The sequence below is a fragment of the Melospiza melodia genome, chromosome Z (genome assembly GCF_035770615.1).
Source record: "Melospiza melodia melodia isolate bMelMel2 chromosome Z, bMelMel2.pri, whole genome shotgun sequence".
In the NCBI taxonomy this organism is placed as follows: domain Eukaryota; kingdom Metazoa; phylum Chordata; class Aves; order Passeriformes; family Passerellidae; genus Melospiza; species Melospiza melodia.
In genome coordinates this window covers 82,136,231-82,163,472 of record NC_086226.1, presented here as the reverse complement: position 1 = coordinate 82,163,472, position 27,242 = coordinate 82,136,231, and the positions used below count along the sequence as shown (strand labels likewise).

General features: G+C 55.5%; 3 protein-coding genes across 5 annotated transcripts; 2 read left to right on the top strand and 1 right to left on the bottom strand.

Annotated features, from left to right (window-relative positions):
- Positions 1-221: 221 nt before the first annotated feature.
- On the bottom strand, positions 222-7,543 carry ZBTB5 (zinc finger and BTB domain containing 5). Its single transcript, XM_063180230.1, has 2 exons — positions 7,446-7,543; positions 222-5,157 (listed from the first exon to the last, which is right to left on the bottom strand). The coding sequence occupies exon 2, from the start codon at positions 5,151-5,153 to the stop codon at positions 3,129-3,131; it is 2,025 nt and encodes a 674-aa protein (XP_063036300.1). The 5' UTR covers positions 5,154-5,157; positions 7,446-7,543; the 3' UTR covers positions 222-3,128.
- Positions 7,544-7,803: 260 nt separating this feature from the next.
- POLR1E (RNA polymerase I subunit E) lies at positions 7,804-16,382 on the top strand. The gene is made up of 12 exons (XM_063180036.1): positions 7,804-7,896; positions 7,983-8,086; positions 8,884-8,960; positions 9,822-9,907; positions 10,615-10,670; positions 11,646-11,790; positions 13,055-13,162; positions 13,935-14,031; positions 14,209-14,342; positions 15,066-15,147; positions 15,259-15,390; positions 16,051-16,382. Exons 1-12 carry the CDS (start codon positions 7,830-7,832, stop codon positions 16,208-16,210), a joined length of 1,248 nt encoding a protein of 415 aa, XP_063036106.1. The 5' UTR covers positions 7,804-7,829; the 3' UTR covers positions 16,211-16,382.
- A 6,429-nt stretch (positions 16,383-22,811) lies between these two features.
- Positions 22,812-26,675, top strand: SLC25A51 (solute carrier family 25 member 51). Of its 3 annotated transcripts, XR_010031205.1 has the most exons (3): positions 22,855-22,943; positions 23,602-25,128; positions 25,229-26,675. XR_010031205.1 is itself a non-coding variant. In XM_063180462.1 (2 exons), exon 2 carries the CDS (start codon positions 24,222-24,224, stop codon positions 25,062-25,064), a length of 843 nt encoding a protein of 280 aa, XP_063036532.1. In that variant the 5' UTR covers positions 22,812-22,867; positions 23,602-24,221; the 3' UTR covers positions 25,065-26,675. The 3 variants fall into 3 exon arrangements, 2 of the variants coding, with proteins under 2 accessions (XP_063036532.1, XP_063036531.1); XM_063180462.1 differs by having other exon boundaries at positions 22,812-22,867; positions 23,602-26,675; XM_063180461.1 differs by having other exon boundaries at positions 23,602-26,675.
- The last annotated feature ends 567 nt before the right edge of the window (positions 26,676-27,242 follow it).

Sequence of the window (27,242 nt, the reverse complement as noted above, 5' to 3'; positions counted from 1 at the left end):
ATTGTCCAAATTATTATTACTGTAATTGTATTACTATATTTATAACCATTTTATTACTATTAAACTTTTAAAATTTTATAAACAAGTGATTGGCATCTTTCACACTCCCATGAGGGATTCAGAGAGCAGCAGTGACCACGGATCATGAATTTCACAGGTGCTGTGTAAATACTATCTCATCAACAAAAGTAATACAAAGAACTCCACAGGGGACAAAATCATTACCAAGGAGAGGTTTTTATGATCCCTTGTGCAGTCACAGTTTTTTCCTGTACAGGTGAAGCCAGGCAGACACAGCCACACAGAATGCAGGGTTTATTTCCAGGTGCTTTGGGCAGACAGCCCCAGGCCTCCAGGCCAGATCCCCCAAGCAAAGCTCAGCTCTGAGCAGTCCAGCAGCAGCTCTCCAGGCCGTGGGGTGGAGAGGGCAGACCCAGGTGCTCACTCATGCTATCCCCAGGAATTTATTGCTGTGTTCAGGAAGACTCAGAAGGCTGCGAGGCAGCTGCGGGCTCCAGGCTCACCCCACTGACCGCGGGATTGAAAGCTGCCGCTGCCAGAAATGCTCCTTCAGAACTTCTTCACAAAGAAAGAAAACAGAACCGATATTCTACAGTGAAATCTTTATAAAAACACTTCAAGAGTCCAGTCAAGTGTTGATCTGCTCTTATTAGTTGCTAGGTAGTCTCACTGCGCAAAAAGATGCTTTATTCCAAAACATTGCAACAATTAAAAAATGTGGATGTGCTACAGGAAACAAAAAGTGAGAAAAAAAGCCTTGTTCTTGAAATGCAAAACACTAGAAATGCAATGAAGACGAAACAGTGTTACTTTAAAAAGCAACAGAAGAAAATATTAAAGTACAAAATACTGTATTTTATTGATGTTTGGGAGAGCGTTTATGCAGCTCACTGCTGTTAGTCCCCAGTACTGAAATTTAAAACAAAACACAGCATATCCCACTGCTTCAAAAAAGTGTTATTTTAATGCTTAAAAAAATCAGAGATATGACCATTAAGTAAATCCTATAACAAAATATTAACATTTTAAAGGAATTAGCCCACCCACCTCCTATGTTTCTGCACTCTTCAGATGGCCAAGGTGCAAACAACACCTGCTGACAGGGCAGGTGCAGGGAATCCTCATTCTCACCTGAGCACAAGGACACGCTGCAGCCCTGACCCAGCCCCTCTCAGCTGAGCTGCATTCAGCACCAGCAGAAAGGCTCTGGAAGCTTATTTTAAAACTCCACAATGCTGAGCACAGTGCATGTGCACCTTTGACAAGGAAAAAAGGAGACTGCAGGCAGCGTTAAGTGATGGTGGCACCAAAGAAGAGGAAATTAAAAAGAGATTTACATGATTTATGTAGAAAAAGATAAACTTCTACTGCGTGTGTACAGTGCCGTTTTTAAAAAATTGAATTTCCATTAGCTTTTTTTAAAATGTAAGGGAAAAAGTACTTTTATGACACTATCTGAAGTGGATTTGAGGAGGACGCTTCACAGAATGTGAGCCAGTCGTGCCCTGGCAGCCAGGAGGGCCAGCCACATCCTGGGGGCGTCAGCAGCAGGGGCAGGGAGGGATTGTCCTCTCCTCTCCTCTCCTGTCCTGTCCTCTCCTGCTCCGCTCTGCTCTGGGGCCGTTTTGAGCACCATCACACCAAAGACACGAAGCTGTCAGAGGCTGCCCAGAGGAGGCCAGGGGGCTGGCCAGGGGGCTGGAGAGGAAGCTGCACGAGGAGCAGCTGAGGGCACTTGGTTTGCTCAGCCTGGAGGAGAGGATGCTGAGGGCAGACCTCGCCAGGGCCCTCATCATCCTCCTCAGGAGCAGCAGAAGGGCAGGCACAGAGCTCCTCACTCTCGTGACCAGGGACAGGACGTGAGAAAATGGCTGAGGGTGAAGCAGGGAGGTCTAGGTTGGCTGTCAGGAAAGGTTTTTCACCCAGAGGGTGGTCTGGCACTGAATAAGATCCCCAGGGATAGGGTCACAACCCCAAAGCTGCCTGAGGCGAAGAAGTGTCAGGCACAAATGGGATGGCTGGGGTATCCCCTGCAAGGCCAGGAGCTGGACACAGTGAGAGCTCCCTTCCAGCTGAGCATACTCTGTGATTCCGTGCAATGTGGCAGAGGAGGACTCCTCCTGGCCCAGGAGCCATTTGCTCCAAGGACAGACCCACAGCTGCCAAGGGAAGTCACTCAGGGCGCGGAGCAGGAAATTAAAGCCTGGAGATAAGAGCAAAAGACAACATGCCCACGCCATAACGGGGACCAGATGGGCTGTGGGCATCTGGGAACAGCGAGGTGCTGCCTTAGGTGGCCAAAAAAGCCATCACAAATTCCCTCTCCTTCAAAACAACAGACAAAGACAAGCTCTGCTCAAACTTCTGCATATATAGAATTGTAACATAGGAGATACAAACTGGTTAAAATACTGCTAGGAATAGCACAAACAAGAGACAGTACTTCACTTACCACTTAATACTCGCTTCTACAAAAAAAAAAAAAAACCAGCCAAATATCCAGATCTTGCTGTGTTAAGTTATATGTACACCTGCCAGTCCAAAAGTTACTTGTCTGTGATTTAATTTAAGCACCTTGATTACACAGTGTCCTTTACTACAAAACAGCCAAACATACATTCATAATCCTAGAACTATCGTCATAATTAGCGTATTTTAAAGCATTATGTCAGACAGGTGCATCCTAAGCCATTTCTCTCTTTTAAAGATAAGGGGTCTGCACCACCATCCTCACGTAATGCAGCAACTCATGTTACAGTAATCATTTAAATGCTTTCACTGTTACAAAATGCTTTAGAGAGAAGGAAAAAAAAACCGAAAGAGAAAAGAAATGCGCACGTCAATTTGTCAGTTTGCTCTTTTCAGACCGTGCTATGTCAGGAGACCCCCGTGCTGTCGCCCCTCTGCCCTGCAAAGGGGCTGGTGGCCGGGGGGTCCCGTGCCCATCCCCATCCCCGCCGCGGGGTCGCATCCCCATCCCGCCGCGCGGCTCCCGGCGGCGGCACCCGCGAGGTAGGTACCGGATATCCCCAAAGGCAGAGCCGAGCCGTGCCGAGCCGGGCCGGGCGCGCCGCTGTGTGTCCCCGCCGGCAGCCGGGCTGCTCCGCTCACAGCAAGCTGCTGGGCAGGTTGCTGCTCTGCCACCTCAGGCAGGTGGTCTTAGAGTGTTTGTACAGGTGGCTGGACTGGCTGAAGCGCTTGCCGCACTTGAGGCAGGCGTAGGGCTTCTCCCCCGTGTGCACGCGGATGTGCTTCTTGCAGTCCGTCAGCGTCAGGAAGGTCTTGCAGCAGATCTTGCAGGCGTACTTGCGCGCGCCCTCCACCACCAGCACGTTGTGCTCCGACAGAGCCTTCTTGCACTTGGACAGCACGTCGGCCGAGGCGCGCGTCAGCTGCGGCGGGCCCGGCTGCGACAGGTGCCCGCCCTCGAAGGACGCGCCGCCGTTGAGCATCAGCTGCGAGCCCGACGAGCTCTCCTGCAGCTGCGAGCCCCGCACCGACGTCACCACGGGCATCTTGGGGGCGATGCGCCGGTAGCCAGGAAAGCCGCCCGCCCCGCCTCGCACGGAGCCCATCATGGCCCGCGACAGCGAGTGCAGGCCCAGCCCCGAGCGGGGGAAATCCATGCCGAACTGCTCCGCTGCTCGGTAGCCGGAGCTCTGCACGCACGGCAGGCCCATCACATCCTGCATGGGCCTCACAAAGTGGGAGTCCGCGGGCTCGCTGAACGGGTTCTCCACGTGCGAGACGGCGGCGGAGGAGTGGCCGCCGGCGGGCCCCGACTCCGGGCTCATCAGGTACGGGGCATCGCTGTCCATCCTGCAGTCGCTGGTGGTGTTGGGAATGTTGTCATCGCTGTTCTGGCTGGTGCCAAAGCCACCTCCCCTGCTTTTGTTCAAAAAATTCGAAATGCTGAAAGAGGACTTGTGTTCCAGGTTGTTGGACACCTCCATGATGTGGATGTCTCCCACCCGGTCGGTGCTGGACTGGGGGTCTGAGAAGCTGCGGTCGCTGCTCTCGGGACTCAGTTCGATCTTCTCTGCACTCACCACCGCTCCTTCCACCTCCACAGACTCGCTGCCCTCCGCCTGGGAGGTGACATCGCTCACCTCGTCCTGGGGCTCCGGGGAGCTCAGGGGCTCCGACTTCACCACCACCCTCATGTGCTCCTTCTCGTTCAGGCTGACCTCCGGGTTTTCGCACGGGAAGTTGCTCTTCTCAGCAGCAGCCTCCTGGTCGAAGCTGGTTTCCACCTGCGTGGCCTGGGACGCCATGGACATCTGAGAGATGTTCCCCCCGCCGTTGTCTGACTGGCTGGGCACTTGGGCGTCCTCCTGAGCGCCGAAGGACTGGTCGAACATGATGGCGTTGTCCTCCTGGTTATCGGCCACGGCGTCGGCCTTGGAGTTGTCCACCATCTTGAGCGAGTCGGGCGAGAAGAAGTCCTCGCGGGAGTGCACGACGGGCGGCCCGCTCTCGGGGGCACCGTCCGCGCCGGGCTCGTCCAGGGCGGGCCGCGCGCGCTGGCGGGCGCGCTCCTCGGAGGACTGCTTGCGCTTGTGCAGGCGGCGCATGGGGAAGGCGGCGCGCTGCTCCAGCCCGCCGCGCAGCGCCGCGCCCGCCGCGCCCACCGGCTCCTCGGCGCCCTGCGCCGAGCCCAGCGCCGAGCTGACGATGCTGAGCCCCAGCTGCTGCAGCATGAAGGAGCGCTGCAGCCGCGCGCTCTGCTCCTGCGCGCGCTCGCTGGGCGGCGACAGCGGCAGCGTCCGCGTCGTCAGGTAGTGCTTGCAGGCCTTGACCACCGAGTTGAGGTGCAGGTGCGAGGCGGCCAGCAGCACGTCCATGACGTTGCTCTCGCCCAGCATCAGCGTGGAGGTGTACATCATGTCGATGAGCGCGGCGAAGGCCTCGGCCGTCACCACCTCGCTGTCCAGCTGGATCATGTTCATGCTCTGGTCGCCCTCGGCCACGGTGAAGAGCGCGCGGAAGTGCGTGCTGCAGGCGGCCAGCACCGAGCGGTGCGCCTTGAAGTGCCGGTTGCCCACCACGATGACGCAGTCGCACAGCTGCCCGTGCAGCCGCTGGTAGTTGAGCTGCTGGAAGACCTGCTCAAAGTGCCCCGGGAAATCCATGGTCCTGCAAAACACAAGAGGAGAGCGGTGAGGGCTGAGCAGGGCGGTTGTACTGCGAATCAAAGGGGAAAGAGGATGATGCATCTGACTCCACCATCAGAAGGCTAAAGGATTACTTTGTGATACTGCACCATGTACACTGCATCTAAACTGAATCTGCCATGCACTCACACTTGCTTACAACTGCACAGAACTGCCCTCACCTCCGATTCTCCCCTGACTGTCCCGTGACAGTCTGTCACAGACATCTTTAATGGAAAATCCTTTCCTTAGGATTTTTCCTCCTGAGAAGCTGAGAGGCCTCAGAAACAAAATGTAAACATTGATTATCTGCTGCTGTGGAATGCAACAGGCGCATCTGTGATTGGTCTCATGTGGTAGTTTCTAATTAATGGCCAATCACAGTCAGCTGGCTCAGACTCTGTCCAAGCCACAAGCCTTTGTTATCATTCCTTCTTTTTCTATTAGCTAACCTTCTGATGAAATCCTTTCTTCTATTCTTTTAGTACAGTTTTAATGTCATATATATAATAAAATAATAAATCAAGCCTTCTGAAACGTGGAGTCAGGTCCTCTGGAGTCAGTCTCTTCCCTCATCCTGGGACCCCTGTGAACACCGTCACAACAGTCCAACACACACACACACACACACACACACACACACACACGTCTTTGCCCTGACAGGCCAAGGGACCCAAACATCCTCACTTTGGCTAAACCATCTCCATGCTGCATTCTACTTTAGCACAACACGGGCACAGCAAGCGAGATAAGAATTGTGCTTTCCTTCTTCTCTGCTTGTCTCACAGCTCCTCTCTGTCCAGAGGGCATCTGAACACCCCAGAGCGGGGCAGCGGCCGTGCTGTGAGCAGAGGGAGGGCACTGGGGCTGCCCAGCTGCACAAGGGAAGGCTGCAGGGTACCTCACCATGGCCCCCCAGCTCTGCAGGGGCTGCAGCAAGGGTGGGACGAGACGTTGATGAGAGTGTGCAGGGATGGAGAAAGGGACTGGGTTCAAACTGAAAGGCAGCAGCACAGGAAGGGAGTGCTCCCTGGCAGGGTGGGCAGGCCCTGGCACAGGGTGGCCAGCTGCATCCCTGGCAGTGTCCCAGGCCACTGGACACTGGGGCTGGCAGCACCTGGGGCAGTGGGAGGTGTCCCTGCCATGGCAGAAGCTGGAACAAGACAAGGTGCCCTCCCAGCCCAAACTGCTGAATGATCCCGTGGCTGAGTCCTGGTCAGGCTGCAGTCAACCTGGCAACCAGCCTCTTTCACTTACTTCACAATCACTCTAGTCTCATTCACCCTCACAGCCGCCCCAGAACACAAACTACTCAAACTCTAATTAACTCTTAATAGTTTATAAAAACATCGGTCCTGTGTCACCCTGGTTTTTTAAGATTTTCTAAGCCTTCTGATGTTTACATTCTTGCAGTGAACTTTCTCACACAGTTTCTGTAAATAACTCATTGTTTTGCATTCCTTAATGGAGGAGAAGGAGAGTTGACGGACTGTTGGTTTGTCCAGTGTCATTGGAGAGGCGGCACTGTCACCCTCCAATCCACTGCCACTTTTGGAAATCTCAGTGGATTCATCTCAACGCTACACGGCGGCCCTCGGCAATGTCCCCACTGTTCCTCATGAGAAACAGCAAAGTGTGTTTGTGAGATCTGCGTGCCCAAGGCACACACACACACTCAAGTTCCTGTGCTCACGTTTGCTTTCCAGCAGCAACGCCACAGCACCGATGGGCACAGGACCATAAAGCAGCCAAAAAACGATCGCAGGGCCAGAATCACACTTTTGAGGAGGGATGAAATGCAGGCCTGCTGATTCAGAAAGTCTGCGCACAGACGCGGAGGGTTTGCTGCTTTTCCCTTCCTGCTCGTGCCCGTGTTTGCTGCCCGCCCTGCCCGGGACATCCCGGGGATCCCCCCGAGTGTCCTTGGACGGACTCAGAACACGGAGAGCATCACCGGGTACCACCGGAACACTCAGCGCGGGGAACGCGGAGTAACGCAGAGCGTTTGAGAAGCGCGGCCGGTAGCCGGCGGTGGGTACCGGTGTCTGCGGCTGACGGGCGCTCCTCCCCAGACTCTGCCTCGTTTTGCCCGGTTTATTCCCCTGAGCATCACCGGGAGGCACCTGCACCCAGCGCGCCATCGGCTCCGGGCACCGGGAGACTCCGCTCTGCGCCGCGCACGGGACATGAAGGGGAGACCGGAGAGCCCCGGTCCCACCCGACGCCGGGGTCACCGGTGTCCGCCTCAGCGCCGCCCCCCGCCCCGCTCACCTGCGGTGTCCGCGCGGGAAGGGCCGTGCGAGGCTCGGGTCAGGCTCGGGCTAGGCTCGGGCTAGGCCTGGCTCGGGCCTGGGACTGGGCTCGGCCCCGGCCCCGCTCCCGCCGCTCCGGCCCCGCCGCGCCCCGCCCCGCCGCGCCGACACTGCGCGTCACTTCCGGCCGCTGCCGGCGCGGGCCCCGCTCGCAGCCAATCCGCGGCCTCGTTACTGCTACGCCCCGGCACAGCCTCACCTGGCCCAATCGGAGCTGAGCTTATTGCCACGGCGGCGGCGGAAGAGGCGGAGGAGCGGGGCCGGGGCCGGGAGCGGCGTGGGAACCGGACCGCGCATCGGAACCGCGCCGCGCATCCCCGCCGCGCATCCCCGCATCCCCGCCATGGCCACCGCCACCGCCACCTGGCGCTACCGCGGGGACCCCGAGGGCGAGCGGCCGGCGGCGCTCGGTGAGCGGGAGCGGGCCGGGGGCGCGGGGCGGGTCAGTCACGGGCCCCGCGGCCGGCCCCGGAGCTCACGGTTTCCTGTCCCGCAGTGCGGTTCGCCAACGGGAGGCTGGAGCGGCCCGAGTCGCTGCACTTCACCGTGTACCGGAACCGGGACTCGGCGCACCCGCGGAAGAGGCACCGCCGGATCGTGGTGAGGCCGCGGGGGCTGCGGGGCACCGGGCACGGAAACGTTCGGATGCAGTGATAGCTGTACACAGCGAGGCCATAGCCGGATAACGGGCTGCAAGTGACAAATGTCATCAATTGCCCCCGCGCGCTGCGGGCCCGGTGCAGACCGGGAGCGGGCCCGGCTCCAGCAGGGAGCGCCCGGCTGCGATCCCGCCGAGCAGCGCCCGCTGCCGAGGGCCGTGAGCCGGCCTTCCCTCCCGTTGCGGCGGGAAGCTCCCGGCTGTGCGGGCGGGCGGGCCTGGCACAGGGTGCCCACCCTGCACCCCTGGCAGTGCCCAGGCCGGGCTGGACACCGGGGCTGGCAGCACCTGGGGCAGGGGAAGGTGTCCCTGCCGTGGCAGGGGTGGCATAGAGAGGCTTTAAGGGCCCCTCCAACCCAAACCAGTGCGGGAGCGTGAGGATCTGTGCCGAGCTCTGCAGCAGATTTTGTTAAACAATGGGAGTTGGCCCAGCGTGTTACACAGGGAATGTCCTGGGCTGGCTGAGGGACACTGCAGGGACACGCTGAGCCCTGGGGAGCTGCTGCCCAGCTCGTGGGGCACGCCTGGCAATGGATCCCAGCGTGCTCTGCCCTCACTGGGAAATCTCCTCCCGAGAGGTCCTTGTTCAGCTCAGGTGCATCCCAGGGAGGGCTCTCAGTGAGGAGGGGGCTGAGCCTGCAGTCAGAAGGTGCTTTCTAGTGCTGCTTTCCCTCAGCCCTCCCCAGGGGTCTCTCCTGGTTTCCCTCAGCCCTCCCCAGGGGTCTCTCTGCTTCCCCAGGTCTCGGAGACAGAGCGGCTCTGCTACGTGGGACACAACTTTGGCAGCCAGGTCATGAGGTGCAACTCCCTGTGCAGGTATGGGGCAGGGGGAGCAGCACATGGCTCCTCATACACAGCGCTCCCTTCCCTTTCTCCCTTTGCCTTCCCTGTCTCAGGGCTCCCTCCCTGGGCTCAGGGATTGGGGCAGGGGTCTCTGGGTGTTGGTGCACACCTGGTGGGAGCTGTGCTGTGTAAATCAGGCTGGCGTGAGGATGCAGAGCAGAGCAGCAGCAGGAGGGAGCTGTGCTGCTGAGGAGCTGCCTCTGTCAGCAGCTGGAGGGTCGGTGCCGTGGGGCCCCTCCAGCTGAGAGGTTCTGCACAAGGACCTGGCTTCCCTCCTGCAGAGCCTCTCAGCAGTGCCCTCACCAGCCGCAGCTCTGCCTGAGCACTGGTCCAGCAGAGGTGCATCCGCAGTGGAGCAGTGTCAGTGTGAGATGCTGAAAAAGGAGCACCAAGGGTTTGTTCCTGATTGGGCTCAGAGAGATAAATGCAGTTTAACAAATGTGTGCGGTGCAGCTGTGAATTCAGGGTTGTTTGTGGGCAGATTTGAGTGCTCCTGCCTCTGAACACTGGTGAACAGGTGATTCTGAGGGCTGAAGTGCTGCTCACCTGCATCTCTGGAGATCCTGAGCTCTGGGAGGAAATTTGAAATTTGCCAGCAAGTCCTGGCATACTGAAAATAGCAGAACTCTGGTACCTACACTTCACCCAATTCAGTTGTTTCAAGAGTTCTGCATTTACTCAGAGTATCAAGTCTTTCTGTTTTCATATGTCCACGTGTCTTGGAGATAACCTGGTTTATGTGAAGGCAGGAGAGCTGGGGTGTGGGAAGACCTTGTAATTTAAATAATTTCCACTGCTCTGCCTCTCACTCATCACCGCCCCCATTCTCCCCAGGTACTTTGTTGGAGTGCTGGACAAGAGCTCTGGGCAGATGGATGTCTACAATGCTGAAATGTTCAACATGCAGCCCCTGCTCTCAGGTGAGGGTGCTGGCAGTCACAGCTGCTGGGCTGCTCTGTCCTTGCCCTCCCTGCCTCGTTCCTTGGCAGGCAGCAGGGCAGATCCTTCCCTTGGGTGTGCCAGGAGAGGGGAGCACGGGCTGGGGATCGGGGTGGGAGTCACTCACAGAGTGTCACTGCTCAAGTGCAGCCTTATCTGGGTGTGTTCTGCTGAGGGAGGCCTGGCACTCATCAGGAATTGGTTCCCTGAATAACAACAACAAAAAAAAAAAAAACAAACCCAGAACAAAACAAAAAAATCCCCCCCCAAAAAAAGCCCAAAGAAAAAACCGAAACCAAAAAACCCCGAAACAAAACAAACAAACAAACAAAAAGAAACAAACAAAAAACCAAAAACAACCATAAAACAAAAATTTAAACAAACAAACAACAACAAAAAAAAACCCCAGGTTTTATCCAGCAGGGCTATTTTTTGCCATTGAACTCAGGATGAGAACCCAAAAGATCACATCTTTTGGTAGCTGGTTTTTACCCTGTGCCGCAGGATGTGCGTTTGGCCACAGTCCATGTGTTGCACCCATGGGGCTTGTAGAAAAAGCCTTTTTTATTCTAGATTTTCATGTTTGGCGTGTGCTTTAGGCAGCCAGGTGACACGGAGGAGGTGCTGTGCCAGTCTGTCAGTGACAGGGCTGACGGCACTCCCTGCTGTGGCTCTTGCTGTTTTGCAGATAACGTGATGCCTGACGACACCAAGGAGTACCAGACCAAATCCTACCGGGAGAAGGTAAAGCTGGGAGCTGTGCCCTGCTGTGCTCTGGCTGACAGGGGCAGGTGCTTGCTGGGGGGCTGGGGGGTCTGGTGTCCTGCAGGGCAAACCTCTGCAGGCCCAGCATTCCCCCCATGCCCGGGAGGCAGCACAGGCACGGCCTTGGTGTGGTTTTGGGGTCCCCCGTGGCAGGCAGGAGTGGTGAATCTGACTCCATGTTCTTAGAAAGCTAATGTAGTATGGTATGATATTGATATGATATCGTACTAGATTGATGTGATATGATTCTGATATGATATTGTATTATATTGATATGATGTTATATTGATGATATATTGATATGATAATGGATTATATCATTATTATAATATTATATATTATTATATTTTATTTATATGGTATCATAATATATTTATATTATATAATATAATGCAATATAAATATTATATTATATGGTATTATATGATATCGATATGATATGGGTTTGATATGATATGATACTAAAGACTACAGAGAGAATACTTACAGAAGGCTTAACAAGGTAATAATGTAAAACTCATGACTCTCCAGAGTCCAACACAGCTGGACTGTGATTGGTCATTAAGTTAAAACAACTCAGCAGAATCCAGTGAAACAATCACCCGTTGGATAAACAGTCTCCAAACACATTCCAAAGCAGCAGAACACAGGAGAAGCAATCAGATAATATTGTTTTCATTTCTCTCTGAGGCTTCTCAGCTTCCCAGGAGATAAACCCTGGTGAAGGGATTTTTCAGAAAATGTGACAGTGACATTTCCTGGCTCAGGAGTGTTTTCCTGATTACCCTGGGTTCCTGGCTGTCCTGGTTGCTTTGGGCTGCCCTCGCAGACAGCGCATCCCGCGCCTGTGGGCTTTGTTTAAAGCTCTCCTGGAGGCCGTGTCTGCGTCAGGAGCAGGGGTTGGTGCTCCCCGGGCTGCTCAGGGTGCTGCAGAGTGTGCTGTGCCCCGTGCAGATGGATCTGTGCATCGAGGCCTTTGGCACCAGCAAGCAGAAGCGAGCCCTGAGCTCGCGCCGCATGAACGCCGTGGGCAGCGACATCGTGAGCACGGCTGTCACCAAGGCGGCTGCCAACGTCATCGACGCCAAGGGAGTGACAGGTGAGGGGACTCTGCCTCGGGCTGTGAGCAGGACAGCCTGGAGCTGTCTGTCCATGCCAAGTGTGGCTGGAAGAAGAGGGCTTTTCTGTAAGTGATGGGGAAGTAGCTGGTCAGCAGCTGGGATGGGTACATGGAGAGGAACTGCTGCTTTCTGGTCCTGCTGGGCTCGGTGTTGGAGTTAGCTGAGTGAGGGAAGGTCCCTGTGGCATCAGTGTCCCTCCTGCCTGCTTGGAAGCTCCTGTGGCTGTGGGTTCACTGGCATAAAGGCAGTGCCTTTAGCTGGTTTGAGCTCTGTGGCATGGCTGTTGAAAAGGCACCTTCTTACCTCAAAGAGTGGTGCAGCCTTGGGACACCATCACAGCGCAGCACAGTGTCACCGTCCCTGGGGCTTCCAGGCTGTGGCAGGAGGGGGCTGGGGCTGCCCTGGCTGTGGGCACCTGGGCAACAGGGCAGACAAGACCCCTCCAGAGCAGTTCTGGGATCCTGGGAGTGTCACTGGCAGCAACAGGACAGATGTCTGTTGGCTGTAGACCCCGCCACCTTTCATCCCTTTTGTTCCAGGGTGCATACTGACTGTGCTCTCAGAGCTGCTCTGTGCCAAGTGGGTGTGCACAGAACACAGGTGCCAAAACTGTGTTCTACATGCGTCTTGGTGCCCTCCTTGCCTAGATGTTTCTCTACTCTGGAGTGGCCTTTCTAAATTTTTATGACCAGAAGGTGTGACCATGTTCAGAGGGGTCTTAGCATGAGGGAAGACACAAGGATCTGACTCCATGTTTCAGAAGGCTTGATTTATTATTTTATTATATATATTACATTAAAACTATACTAAAAGAATAGAAGAAAGTATTTTCTCAGAAAGCTAGCTAAGAATAGAAAGGAATGATAACAAAGGCTTGTGACTCAGACAGAGAATCCAAACCAGCTGACTGTGATTGGCCATTAATTAGAAACAAGTAACATGGGCCAATCACAGATGCACCTGTTGCATTCCCCAGCAGCAGATAATCAATGTTTACATTTTGTTCCTGAGGCCTCTCAGCTTCTCAGCAGGAAAAATCCTAAGGAAGGATTTTCCATAAAAGATGTCTATGACAAGAATGTTCTTGAGAGAAGTTGTAAATGTCTAAAACTCCAATTGTGACCGAAGTAGTGTTGACCCGTTTGAGTGAGCTTGCTCCTAAAGGAAGGGTTTGGGTTGTGCTGCTGCTCTGTGCATTTTGGTTATCACGACCCAGTGCTCCTGTGCCGGTTCCCTCCCCAGGGCTGATGCAGGACGTGGCCCAGGACGATGTGCAGAACATCTCTGCCTTCCTCCCGCCGTGCCACGAGGACGCCCAGCGGCTGGAGCACGTGTACAGGTTTGAGGACAGTATCTTTTCTGTGCACTGGGGCTTCAGTGCCCACGGAGCCATCTGCTGTGCTGGGGGCCAGCTGAGCCCTTGCCCCACGCAGGCCAGGAGCTGGGACTGACGTGATGCTGCCCTGGGGTTTTGGGGCTGCAGGTGCCTTGTCCTGCCCGTTCCTGTGCAGAGCAGGATGCCCTGCCTCACCTGGGAGCATTCCTGCTCTGTTCCTGTGGAGAGCAGTGTGACCGTGTTCACAGGGGTCTTAGCATGAGGGAAGAGACGAGGATCTGACCCCATGTTTCAGAAGGCTGATTTATTATTTTATGATATAACATTAAAACTATACTAAAATAATAGAAGAAAGGATTCCATCAGAAGGCTGGCTAAGAATAGAATAGGAAGGAATGATAACAAAGGTTTGTGGCTTGGACTCTCTGTCCAAGCCAGCTGACTGTGATTGGCCATTAATTACAAACAACCACATGAGACCAATCACAGATGCACCTGTTGCACTCCACAGCAGCAGATAATCAATGTTTACATTTTGTTCCTGCGGCTTCTTCTCAGGAGGAAAAATTCTGAAGAAAGGGTTTTTCATAAAAGATGTCTGTGACAGAGCAGGACGCTCTCCTGTGCTGGGAGCATTCCACAGGGAGTGCTGGCGGGCTGTGCTTGTGCCACAGCCTGCCGGAGGCTCCATGCCCTTGCCCTGCCCATCTCCTCAGTGGAGTGTGGCAGAGCTGCCCTGCGGGGAGGGCGAGGCCGGGCCTGTTGTTGTCCTTAAGCTCCTGCCAGTCCTGTCTCCTGCCGAGTACGAGGCGCTGCGGGCGCCCGCAGCCGCCCTGGCCAGCATCACTGCCGAGGAGCTGGCCAAGAGGGCAGAGGAGAGAAGGTAAGGGCACTGCAGGGGCTGGGGGGCACTGGGGCTGCTGCTGCCCGTGCCACGGCTCGGGGCAGAGGGAGGACAGGGCATCCAGGCACGGCAGAGCAGCCCCTGGCTCGGGGAGTGCGGGGGACACCTGTGTGCACAGCAGCAGGGGCGGCTGAACTCCCCCTCTCTTTCCTGCAGCCTCTGCTCCTTTGTTTTGGAGGAGCTGAAGTTCCTGCCCACCGATGAGAAGAGCAGGGACCACAAAGCCAGGTGCCTCTGGTTCCTGGACACCCTTATCAAGTTCAGCCAGCAGAAAGTGATCAAGAAGAAGCGTAAGAGAGTTTTCAGCTCATAAACAGATGCTTTTGGGAATGTCTTCATCATCCTTTGCCTGCCAGCTGAGTGTGTGGATCATGCCCCTGCCATGCTCAGGGTGCTGCTTTTGAAGGAACACCACACAAAACATTTTGGCTGAGATTTTCCAGACTTGCCATCCTCCTTAGAACTTGTGTGTCTCTTTGTCAGTCCTTGGCAGGGCTGAGGGAGGAGGAACTGGCAAACCTGACTTTAAATTTACTGTGTTGCCGTGACACAGCAGTGACCCATAGGACTTGTCTAAAGAGAAGGTGGGAATGACCAAACTTGGTGATAGCAGGGACTTGTTAGTGTGGTCTCAGCTTTGACAGTGTTTGTGGCAAAAGAAGTAATGCATAAGTGTGTGTGCATTTTAGATTGTATACAATGGAACTGGGAGGCTGCTTTTACTAAGAAAGTAAAAACTGTTGGGATTCTCTCAGGCCTGAAGAATTAAGAGACCTGGAAATGAAGCAGTGAGGTTTGTTTTAGGTTTATTGTGTTCCTGGGAAGAGCCCAGCCCCAGCAATCCCTCCGTGCTGGGATTGCTGGGATAGCTGGACTCAGTGATCCCAGTGGGTCACACACATTCTGCTGTTCCACGCTAAGTGTCAGGATGGTGCCCGTGCTGCTGTGCTGGTGGGCAGTGCAAAGCAGGCTGTGTGCTCCTCATTGCTCTGCATTGCCCCTTTCTGCCCTAGATCCAATGGGTCCTGAATGCCCACACATCATCAGCAAGAAACTCATGAAGAATTTCACCTCACTGACCTACAACAATGGCAGGTGAGGGATGCTGTGTGGTGCTCCTGGCACAGGCATAGCAGAGCTCAGCTTGAGGGGCCACAGACACACCTTACACTCCACATCTCACGAGTTCTGCCTCTTGCCACACAGCATCCAGAATTTAATCTCTGCATCCATGAAGGCCAAAATCACCGCCTATGCCATTGCCTTGGCTCTGCACATTAACAACTTCCAGACGGACCTCACCGTCCTGCAGAATGACCTGAAGCTCTCAGAGAGCAGGTGAGTCTCCTGTTCCTCCACACCTGCCAGGACCCTCCTGCAGAGGGATCCTGGCAGAGCTCGGGAGTGGCTCTGCACCTGGGCAGGGCAAGGATAGGCAGTAGTCTGTGGGTGCAGGACCTGCATTTCCCTGGCAGCTGCAGCTCTGCTCCAGCTGTGCTGCTCTCCCTGGCCCTGCAGAGTGCATTGGATCAGGCTTTCTGGCCAAAACTTCACTCATTGCTGGGTCTTACCAAAGCCCTTGGGCACGGCTTGGTTTTCAAGCTTCCTCATCAGTTTTGATGCCACCACTTATTTTGCCCACAGTTGCCCTCTATTCTTTGACCAGAAGTGGTGGATTTAGTGGGTTTAAAAGCAATCTGCTATTGGTTTCTATCCATTTTCCCTTTTTCTTTCTGGGACTAAGCTGTTCCAGGAGTCCGCGTTGTCTTCGGCAGTGGGTGCTGGGTTGGGGTGGTGCGGCGCTGCACAGGGAGCACAGGGCCTGTGGGGGAAGCAGGAGGAGGCTGGCACATGCTGGGAGAGCAGCACGCCTGTGCCAGGGGGCTGTGCCTGCAGCCCAGCTGCTCCAGCTGCTGCCTCCAGGGCATCCCTGTGCACAGAGACGCCTCGGGGGCTCACCCCACTGATGGCATTTCTGGCATTTCTGCTGCTTTCCAGGATCCTGGACATCGCCAAGGCGCTGCGGCTCAAGGTGTCCAAGGCCAAGGGGGTGCCAGGGCTGGAGAATGACCAGAGCCACAAGCTGGGCACCCTGTCCCTGCCCCTGCCCACGCAGAAGGCACCAGAGGGACAGCGCAAGCGCAAGAAGATGAGCTGAGCAGCCCAGGAGCTCTCCCTCACAATGTCATGGGGATGCCTTCATCTGCTGGGTTTGGGTCCAGCATCAGCCCTCACCCAGCTGGAACCCAGGCTGAGGGTTTCACCTCAGTAAAATGCTGCTTTTTTTCTGTTTATATAGAAAAAGCTATAATAAAACCTTTTTTTTCTAGATTGTCTGGGTGGGTGTGAAATGGAGGTTGAGCTGGAGCACAGGGAACAGTTTGAGGTGGCAGGTTCTGGTTCATGGCCCCTCCCAGGTTCAAGGTCAGAAGGAGGGAGACAAAGAGTGTGACTTACATTCACTTTTTTGTTTCTCTGGAGTGCCAGTGTAATCCTGTGCTCAAAAACTGCAAAGATATTCAGTTTCTGTCACTTTTTCTATCCTGGCTGTTTTCCTGGGCAGGGAGAGTTCTGTGATCTGGAGCTGGTATCACCGTCATGGAGAGCAGTGAGAATGGGCTCACAGCTGTGGCTTCCCAGCCCTCGGGGAGATCCTTTAGTGTGGTTCCTCGGAGTGTCACTGCTGGTGATCAGCCTCACGGAGCTGATTACTGAGTAAGGCTCTGGGAGTGGAGAGGGCTCGTGAGAAAGGGGCTCACCGCCAAGCTGATGTGCGAAACAAGAGCATGGAATGTCACAGGACATCATCTCTGGGATGTCAGACAGTAGCTTGGGTTTGTATCTCCTGACGCGCCTCAAAGCGCCGCTTCTCACCCCTGTCACCAGCAGTGGCACAAACACCCTGTGTTCATTGCTGCCGGGGCAGTGGCAGGCTCCACGGAACCAGCAGGGCTGGCTGAGGCTGGAAGGGGCTTCTGGAGGTCTCTGTGTCCAGCCCCTCTCCCTGCCCAGCTGTGTCCAGGTGCCTTTGCAGTGCCTCTGGTTACAGGAGCTCCACAAATCCACAGTGAAGCAGTTTCCCGACATTCAGAGGGCGCCTCCTTTGCCCCTGTGTGCTCGTGGCCTCTGGCCTGTCCCTGGGCACCTTCCCTGCAGCAGCCCTTCTCCCCTGAGGGGAATGTGGGAGTGCTAGACCTGGTGATAGCAGGCACTCGTTAGTGTGGTCTCGGCTTTAGCAGTGTTTTGTGGCTGAAGAAATAGATGCATAGGTCAGTGTAGCAGGCTCCATGGAATTGGCTAGGGCTCTGTGGAGGGCTGAGACTTAACAGTAGGAATTGCTGAGTCAGGATGAAATATCAAAATAAGCTCCTGTCTCCCACCTCTCGGACCCCAGCTTATCTCTGTAACCCCATTAGGTCACTTTCCCCCTAACCCCTACTATTGGACAAGTTTGGATCCCCTTACACCCTACAAAAAGGGGCTGTTTTAGCCCATTCGGGAGAAGAAGAGCCGTCACAGACCCTTCAATAAAACAGCGCTGTGGAACCACCAGGACTATTTCTTCTTCTCCTCTCTCATCTGCCTTTCCCTCCAGCCCGCAGGTGCCTTAGCAAGCAGGAGCTGATATCCTGAGAGAGCTGATAATCACTAAAGAGCTGAAATCCACCGAGCTTGCTAAGGCAGCCGTGGCTACGGGGGGCCTGGGCATTGGGGAGGGACGCAGCTCTCCAGGTAGGGCTGCCTTGCTCTGGGGCAGGGCACCGCAGGTCTGTGTGCATTACAGCCAGACAGCTTGGGCCTTCCAGGCTCAGCGCCCCTGGCTCCCTCACTGTCCCTTGCAGCAGTGATGCCCCAGCCCCTTCAGCATCCTCCCGGGCTGCCCAGTGTGTGCGTGTCACAGACAACTTTTATGAAAAATCCTTTTCTCAGGATTTTTCCCCCGAGAAGCTGAGGCTTTAGGAACAAAATGCAAACAATGGTTATCTGCTGCTGTGGAATGCAACGGGTACATCTGTGATTGGTCTTATGTGGTAGTTTCTGATTAATGGCCAATCACAGTCAGCTGGCTCAGACTCTCTGTCCGAGACACAAGCCTTTGTGATGATTCTTTCTTATTCTATTCTTAGCTTAGCTAGCCTCCTGATGAAATCCTTTCTTCTATTCTTTTAGTATAGTTTCAATGTAATATATACCATAATATATACAGCAGCAGATAATCACTGTTTGCATTTTGTTTCTGAGGCCTCTCAGCTTCTCAGGAGGAAAAATCCTAAGGAAAGGATTTGTCCTAAAAGATGTCTGTGACAGAGGTAATATAAAAGGGATTTTTTATTTGGAAGCATTCAGGGGCAGTTGTGGAAAGATGTCCTAAAAAGCCCACTCACGTAGGATGAGTACAGTTTGTCTAAGTTTAGCAAATCAGTATAATTGACAATAAAGCACCAGTTAGGAGGACAAGTGGTGATGCAACTCGCCACCCCCAGGTCCAGCCCCTTCTCTGGAGCCCTCCCTTGGCACTGGTGCACTTTGTCCATGACATTATCTCCAAGAGCTGCTCTCAACCTTGGGAGCCGGGAAAGAGCCAAGAAAGCACAGGGGCCCTGCACCCCCAGGGATTGGAGATCTGGAATTTTTCTAGTTGTTTAGGGAAAGGCCACAGAAAATTACTGGGAAAACGGGTCACTAATACAATAGGCTACAGAGCTACAAATGTATGTGTGAAGAATACAGAGAACATAGAAAATAAGACAAAATCCAAATGGCATCACTATGTGCGCGATCTCCAGCTGCTCACAGTGACTTTGAGAAATGTTAGAAAGTCTCTTTTCCCAGCCCAGCTCTTGAAGAAGCAGTCAGAGCTCTTCATTTCTCAGTCTCAAGGTTGTTTATTGCTCCTTCTCTATAAAATTCTTTCTCCTTCCCTGCCCAGGTCTGTCCAGCACAACAGTCAGAGGCACTCTGCATATCCTTGGGGGAGTGTTATCTTTTTATACTAAAAACTGCGTGTGCAATATTTACAGTTACTTCCCAATACCCATCACCTGTGTTAGACACTGAGCTTCTACTCTAAACCAATCCCAAAGTGCCAACATCACCCAGAAGATGGAGGCCAAGAGGAAGAAGTAGGAGAAAGGCTGGACACGCCCAGATCCCTCCATCTTGTCCCCTGAACCCCCATTCTAAAAACCCCAAAATCTGTTTTTTCACCTTGTGATAAATTCCGTATTATTCTGCCTAAACTGTTGTGGCTCGTTGGTCTTCATGTAAGGTTGGTAACTTGCTCCACGGGTTACCGTGAATCAAACCCACAGGGGCATTTTGGGCTCTGTGAGTGCCAGGGCTCTGAGCCCCCTGGCAGGGTCTGGGCTGCTCGGGACAGACAGAGGGGTGTCCTGGCTCCTGACACATCTGCACCTCTGGAGGTGAGGACAAGGTCACAGAGTCACAGAAGCACCGAGCAGGGAAAACAGCTGCGAGGTCATCGAGCCCAAGCTGCAGCCAAAGGTGGGGCTGGCCTTGTCAGCCAGAGCACAGCAGAGTGCCACAGGCAGTGTGTCCCCAAACAGCCCAGGGACAGCCACTCCAGCACCTCTCTGCACAGCCCACTCCAAACTCTCATCACCCTGAGACAAAACTCTTCCTGACAGCCAATCTGAACCTCCCCAGTGCTGGAATTCAGGACACCCCTCTGGCTGCCCTGGGGGCTCAGGGACCCTGGCTCAGAGCCCAAGACACCTGTGACTTTGATTATGACCCATGGAAAAAATTACCAACCTTACATGAGGATCAGCAAGCCACCAAAGTCTAAGTAGAATAATAACCAGTTTGTCACGGGATGAAAAATAGATTTTGGGGGTTTTAGAATGGGGGTTCGGGAGGCAAGATGGAGGGATCTGGGCGTGTCCAGCCTTTCTCCTTCCTCTTCTTGGCCTCCATCTTCTGGGTGATGTTGGCACTTTGGGATTGGTTTAGAGTAGAAGCTCAGTGTCTAACACAGGTGATGGGTATTGGGCAGTAACTGTAAATATTGTACATGTAGTTTTTAAGTATAAAATGGTAACACTGCCCTGGGGCAGGCAGAGTGCCTCTGACTGTCCTGCTGGACGGACCTGGGCAGGGCAGGAGAAAGAATTTTACAGATAAGGAACAATTAACAACCTTGAGACCGAGAAATGAAGAGCTGTGACTGCTTCTTTGAGCACCGGGCTGGGAACAGAGACTCTGTGACACATCTCGGGGTCACTGTGAGCAGCAGAAGTCCCCAGAGCCCAGCACAGCTCTGAGACTGTGTCCTCTCCCCCAGCACAGGAGGGCAAAGCCTCACCAGGGCTCACAGGCCACGCAAACCCACGCTGGATCCATGCCAGGGCAGGGCACAGCTGACCAGGGCTGCCTACACACGGGCTCTGGCCCCTGTCCCCCGCTCAGGGCCAGCCAGGCCACCGGAGCTGCTCTGCCCTCTCGGGGCAGTCAGCACTGCAGCGCCCGCCAGGGGCTTTGGCACAAACAGGCCCATCTGCAGGACGACACGAGGCTCCTGGGGCAAGGACCATCCGGGAGACGTTGTGCCTGACAATGCTCTCTGCTGCCCCGGCACACAAGGCCATACCTGTAAACACCACTGTAACACCCTGCAGGGCCTTGCAGCGGCTCTCCAGAGCCCCCGAAACTGCCTGGGTGACATCAGGAGAGGCTTCAACACACGGGGCCACACCTCATTTAACAAGTCACTGAGAGAATCCTCACAGCTGAACCCATAAACACCAAGGGACATGGGCTGCACCACAGCACTGGCTGTTTGTCTGCGTACAAGATCCCTGCAAAGAGAGCAATGGGTATTAATGAATGAGACTTAAAAGCAACATAATTGGACAATACTTCTTCTGCTTGGGCAAGGACCCGTTCTGTACCCAGCAGGAGAGGGACCAGGCAGCAGCAGCAGCACCCACGGCCGAGCCGAGCCCCCATTCCCAAGCGCACACAGATGAGACAGAGCACAAACTCTCCAGAGTAGAAACCCATTCTGATTTAGGTGAAATGTACATCTTTGGGTCTGTGGCTGGAAAACACAGCTATGTAGCCTGACTGCAAAGGCCTAGGCTCAGGGAAACTGCTTCAGTGAAGGACAGAGAGAAGGGGGGAGACAGAGGGTGACAGAGAGAGACAGAGACTGCTGTGAGAGCAGGCCAGCCTGACCCAGGAATTCTTCCTGATAAAGAAGAACCAGCAGCGAATGTCACTGAAATTTGTAAAATGAGTATGCATGAACCTATTGTGAAATTGTTTGCATATGTATTTGAGAGGGGGATAAAAACGGACCTGGAGTTCCCAGAGGTATGCGTGTCTTTTAAGGAGAGCAATCTCCACATGCGTCCGGCGCTGTAATCTAAACATACCGGCTTTACAACTTTCACAAAGTTGTGGAGCTTTTGGCTCTCTCCACAAAACACAGACGCGCTGCCCAGTCCCGACCGCGGTGCCACATCCCTCACGGCCGGAGAGCCTCTGTCCCGGCGGGACACCGGGGGACACCGCGACGGAGCTCGGCGGGACGCGGAGCCCCGCGCTGCCGCCGCCCCAGCCCCGGCCCGGTGCGGGCAGCGGTACACACCGCAATGAATGCGGCCCGTACAGTCTGCTACCGAACCGGTAACACCAACTCGGCTCCGCGCCAGCACAGACACCCCCGCCCGTCCGCACGGACCCAGCTCTCCGGAACCGGCCAGGGCCCGCCGGGGAGCACCTGGGGCCGCACAAGGGGCACTGAGCCCGGCCCGGCCCCGTGCGGAGCCGGCCCGGTCGGGATCGGGGGAGCTCCGGAAGGGCAAAGACTGACCGTGCGGAGCGGAGCTCTCCCGGTCCCTTATAGAGCTCTCGGGAGCTGAGCCCCGCCAACCCCGTGCGGAGCGGAGCGGAGCTCTCCCGGTCCCTTACAGAGCTCTCGGGAGCTGAGCCCCGCCAAGCCCGTGCAGAGCGGAGCTCTCCCGGTCCCGTATAGAGCTCTCCGGGAGCTGAGCCCCGCCAAGCCCGTGCGGAGCGGAGCTCTCCCGGTCCCGTATAGAGCTCTCCGGGAGTTGAGCCCCGCCAAGCCCGTGCGGAGCGGAGCTCTCCCGGTCCCGTATAGAGCTCTCGGGAGCTGAGCCCCGCCAAGCCCGTGCGGAGCGGAGCTCTCCCGGTCCCGTACAGAGCTCTCCGGGAGCTGAGCCCCGCCAAGCCCGTGCAGAGCGGAGCGGAGCTCTCCCGGTCCCGTATAGAGCTCTCCGGGAGCTGAGCCCCGCCAAGCCCGTGCGGAGCGGAGCGGAGCTCTCCCGGTCCCTTACAGAGCTCTCCGGGAGCTGAGCCCCGCCAACCCCGTGCGGAGCGGAGCTCTCCCGGTCCCGTATAGAGCTCTCCGGGAGCTGAGCCCCGCCAACCCCGTGCGGAGCGGAGCTCTCCCGGTCCCTTACAGAGCTCTCCGGGAGCTGAGCCCCGCCAACCCCGTGCGGAGCAGAGCTCTCCCGACCCGGAGCACCCCCGGCCCTCCCTCAGCTCCCTCAGGCTGTTCCCGCCCGCCTCCGCCCCGCCCCCGGGGGCGTGGCTACAGATCACCGCAGTCTGATTGGCGGACGCACGTGGAGGCGCGGCCTGTGTCGCGGTGGTTGACACCGCCGGGCCCTCGCGCCCTCCGCCGGCCCCGCCCCGTGCGGTAGCGTGGTGGCGTCACACGGCGGCGCGGTGACGTCAGAGAGCGGCGCGAGGCCGCGCCGTGCCGGGCGCTGGTGGCGCCGCGATCGCGGTAACGGTGCGGGCCCCGTGCGGGCCCGGCGCGCGCCCGGTGCGTTCGCGTGCGCTGCTCTCTGCTCCGCTCCGCCCCGCCCCTCTCCGCTCCGCCATGGCAGCGCCGCCCGCAGGTGCGTCCCGTCCCGCCGCGGCCGCGCAGGCGCCGGGGCAGCGGCAGCCGCGGTTCGCTGGGCCCGGCCGGGCCGCGGCCGCCGCCGAGCTGACCTTGGGCCCCGGTGGCGGCGCTGGAGGGCGGCGGTGCGGGCCCGCGGGGCAGCGCGCGGTGCCGGGGGGCGGGAGCGGGGCCGGCAGGTGCGCGGGGCTGCGGCCGGGAGCCCGTCGGGACGCTGCTCCCGCCCCGGAGCGCGAGGGCTGCCCCGGGGACGGAGACGCTGCCGGCGTCAGAGGCGGCGGGAGCCTCGGAGAACAAACGGCTCTCCCGTTCTTCCCCATCCTTCCTCTGCCTTTCTCCCCCCGCCCTTTTCTTCCCTCCCTTTTCTCCTCACTGTTTCTCCCAGCTCCTTTGTGTCTCTCTGTCCTTTCCTTTTCTTTCCCCCTTCCTTTCTCCCCTCCTCTTTTCGGTAGCTCCTCATGCCGGGCAGGTGCTCCCCAAGCACCCCTTAGATCCTGGGATCTCCTGCTGGTGCTGGGGAGCATTTGGGGCTCAGGAGCACCCCCAGCCCCACACGGCTGTCACGGACCTCACTGTGATCGAGGGTGGGATGTGGGCACCTGCAGAAACATTTTTCATAACTGTTAAGTAAATAATCCCATTCTTCTGTCAAACAGGGCTTGCCAGGTAGAGATCCCTGCAGTCCTCCTTCAGACTGTCTGGCTAAGCTGCCTCTGTGCACATCCTTGAGGACCCCAGCTGAATTCCACCTGTGACCCTCCTCAGCAGAGCGAGGACGTCGAGCCCGGGGGCTGATGCAGAGGAGGCTGCGTGGCAGTGAGCTGGCACTGATTGAATCTCTGCCCTGCGCCAGTGGGGTCACACCTGTGTGGCACCTGTGCCTCCCTGCGGGTGGTGGTGAACCCGAGTTACCTGGTGTTTTCTGCCACAGGGAGAGGCAGAGTGTAAGGATCGGGCTTTGTGATGCCGCTGTACACGTTTGACATAGCTTTGGTGTTTCATAGGTTTTTTGGCAGCCTCTCTTTTGTTCACGCAGTGTTCTGTTAGTGCGAGGCCAGTCTTTCGCTGTTGGAGTTGGCGATTCCAGGGGGGTTTGTTTCTGTTTAGGTTTGGAGCAGCGCTGCTCCCCGAGCATGGCCCAGCCCCTGCCAGCGCCGGCTGCTTGCTGCTGCTGCTCCCCGCGGGCCCCGGGGCGCTGCTGCTGCGCGCTGCAGGGCTGAAGCCCGAGCGGCGGGGCTGCTCTCACCGGCTCTTGGTGGCACGGAGCGGCGGCGCCATGGCGCTGGCAGCCCCCGAGGAGGCGGTGTGCTCCTCGGGCAAGCACTACGTGTGCGGGCTGTGCGCGGCCTTCACCAACATCGCGGTGACGTTCCCCATCCAGAAGGTGCTGTTCCGGCAGCAGCTGTACGGGCTGCGCGCCCGCGAGGCCGTGCGCCAGCTGCGCCGCGACGGGCTGCGCACGCTGTACCGCGGCATCCTGCCGCCGCTGCTGCAGAAAACCACCACGCTGGCGCTCATGTTCGGCCTCTACGAGGATTTCTCGGCGCTGCTGCTGAGCCACGCCCGCGCCCCCGAGCTGCTGACGCGCAGCGCGGCCGCCGCGCTGGCCGGCACCACCGAGGCCGTGCTGACGCCCTTCGAGCGCGTGCAGACGCTGCTGCAGGACTACAAGCACCACGACAAGTTCACAAACACTTTCCAGGCTTTCAGGGTGCTGAGGGCCTACGGGGTGCGGGAGTACTACCGGGGATTGGTGCCCATCCTGCTGCGGAACGGGCCCAGCAACGTGCTCTTCTTTGGGCTGCGCGGGCCCATCAAGCAGAGTCTGCCCGAGGCCACCTCGTACAGCTCTCACCTGGTCAACGACTTCATCTGCGGGGGGCTGCTGGGTGCCCTGCTGGGCTTCCTCTTCTTCCCTGTGAACGTGGTAAAGACTCGCATGCAAGCTCAGATCGGTGGCGAGTTCCAGTCCTTCTCCAAGGTGTTGGCGAAGATCTGGCTGGAGCGCGACAGGAAGGTGATCCACCTGTTCCGAGGAGCCCACCTGAACTACCACCGCTCTGTGCTGTCCTGGGGGATCATCAACGCCACCTACGAGTTCCTGCTGAAGCTGCTGTGACCCGTCCTGCTCGAGGGGCACCAGCGCTCATTGTCCCAGGGAGCAGTGCCTGTGCCCGTGACAGGTAATTCCTCCCAGCCTTCCGTATTTATGGGGTGAATGGTGATGCATTTAAACCTTGGTGCAATTATGACGAACTTCTTAAAGTATTCCTTTGCTGGCAGGTGAGTTTACCCATAACAGAGCTACCAGACAAACACAAGGTGTAAAAGAGGAAAGAATAGTCTGTATCACTCCCAAAATTGCGCTGTGCTCTGTGGTGGGATGCACTCCACTGCCCATGTTTAGAACATGAGAATCAAGGAGGAGCTGAAGAAAAACAATTCCATTGCCTGATCATCTTCCCAGTCTCGATTTTGGAACTGCATTTTCAGATGTTTTGGGGTCCTCATTACTTTGTGTGAAGCTCAGAGGACAGATACAGAAGGGGATGGCTGAAGTGCAGAGCTCCCAGCTGCACCTCAGCCCGCTGCAGCCGCTGCAGGGTGCAGCCTGTGGTGACCACATCCTCCAGCCGTGGCACTGAACGTGTGACCTCAGCCAGGCTGGATCCGTGTGTGTGTGTGCGTGTTTGTACGTGTGCCTTCCTGTCAAAAGGGAAAAGTGGAAGGAATGGGACAGCAAACTCACTAAAGCTTTAAAGTGTCCTTCCTCGTTAAAAAACATGGAGTTTATTCTGCTTTTTCTGAGGACTTTTTATTTTTTAATTGCTGCTTTTTCTGTTGCCTCCAGCTGCAGGAGCAGGGAGGTGTCCCTGTGTGTAAGGACACTCCAGCTCCTGCAGCTGCTCAAGCACTTCACAGGCTTTTTGCACTGCCACGTCTTGTCTTTTCTCAGCTCCCTCTGTGGAGTTAGCAGTCACGAGGTGTTTGTACCCAAAACTCGGGGATCTGCCTGCTTGGCGTGTTCTGTTAAAGGTTCTGCCACACAGGAGTGGCACAGGCAAGGTGTGAGAGTCCTGGGTGACCTGCTTCACTGGAGGTCTGCAGGTAGAGTGGAGACGAAAAGCCAAAGATGACCTTGGAAGCAGGGAGCAGGAAAGGTGGAGTGCTTGGAGATGTGTTTCAGGACTTCTGTTGGCAAACATTGAAAGGGACTGATAGAAATCTGTGTCTTACAGACACAGGAGTTCAGAGAGAGGAGACTTGAGGCTTTAGATACAGGGACAGAAGAGCAAGCACAACCCTGAGCTAGATGAGGGTCCCAGCAAAAGTGTTTGAGTCTCCCTGAGGGCTTCCTCTTCACTTAAACTCTACATTCACATATAAACCAAAACACTTTGGATGATGGGGAGCAGCAAAGCTTTCAGACACTGCTTTGAATTTAGTCTTTTCTTAAGTCTTGGAGGGGCTATTGCTTTTCTGAATTTGAGTTTTCCATTTGCTAAAACTGTCTTCCAGAATCAATCCTAATCAGCGTGTTGTAATCATACAGTCCTGAGCTTCAGACAGTGTGGGTGGGCACAAGCGCGAGTTCCTGCATCCCAGTGGTGATTATCCATCTAAATAAAATGTTTACTGGATGTTTGTTACTGGCAGAATCTGATTTTTACCAGTGTACCTTCTTTTTGTAATCACTCCTTGATGGAATAAAAACAAAATCTGCATCCTGTTTCTCTGTGGAAGATGTTATGTGCTCCTGTAATGTCAGGGAAGCCAAAGTGTTGAGGTTGAGAAATAGTGGAGCCCTGGGTCTGAGGTTCAGAGTCGGTTTTGACTCTTCAAATGTCACTTTCAGAAAAATTTAATGTAAAAGCACTACTGTGACACACACACTTGTGAATGGCAGCATCTAAGCACTAAAAGTGTTTTTCCTCTTAATTTTTAGGGGGCGTGCAAGAGCCAGCATGGCCGATTTTAACATAAATAAAATACGTTTCAATTCAGTGAATTATTAAATGTTTATTATGCAAGCAAGAGAAACTGTCCACAAATAGTAAGTTACTGAACGGCTGTAAGTACAATACTTCCAAAGCAGTTCTGATACTTCATATACGGTATTAAAAGGCTACAATTTTTACTAGGAAATCTCAGGTATTTCAAAATACTCTACATGCACAATTTGTTTCTGTATTAAAAACCTTATACTTAACTGAGGATATTTAGTGCTTTAGAAAATGCACCTTTGACTAAGATCAGCCAATGAGAAGCTTCTGTTTCCTACAGGTTAAAAACATGA

Coding starts and splice junctions, on each gene's coding strand:
- ZBTB5 (XM_063180230.1), bottom strand. CDS start 5,153: ATGGATTTCCCGGGGCACTTTGAGCAGGTCTTCCAGCAGCTCAACTAC.
- SLC25A51 (XM_063180462.1), top strand. CDS start 24,222: ATGGCGCTGGCAGCCCCCGAGGAGGCGGTGTGCTCCTCGGGCAAGCAC.
- POLR1E (XM_063180036.1), top strand. CDS start 7,830: ATGGCCACCGCCACCGCCACCTGGCGCTACCGCGGGGACCCCGAGGGC. Junction 10,671..11,645: donor CCAAATCCTACCGGGAGAAG/GTAAAGCTGGGA, acceptor TGCCCCGTGCAG/ATGGATCTGTGCATCGAGGC. Junction 11,791..13,054: donor CGACGCCAAGGGAGTGACAG/GTGAGGGGACTC, acceptor TTCCCTCCCCAG/GGCTGATGCAGGACGTGGCC.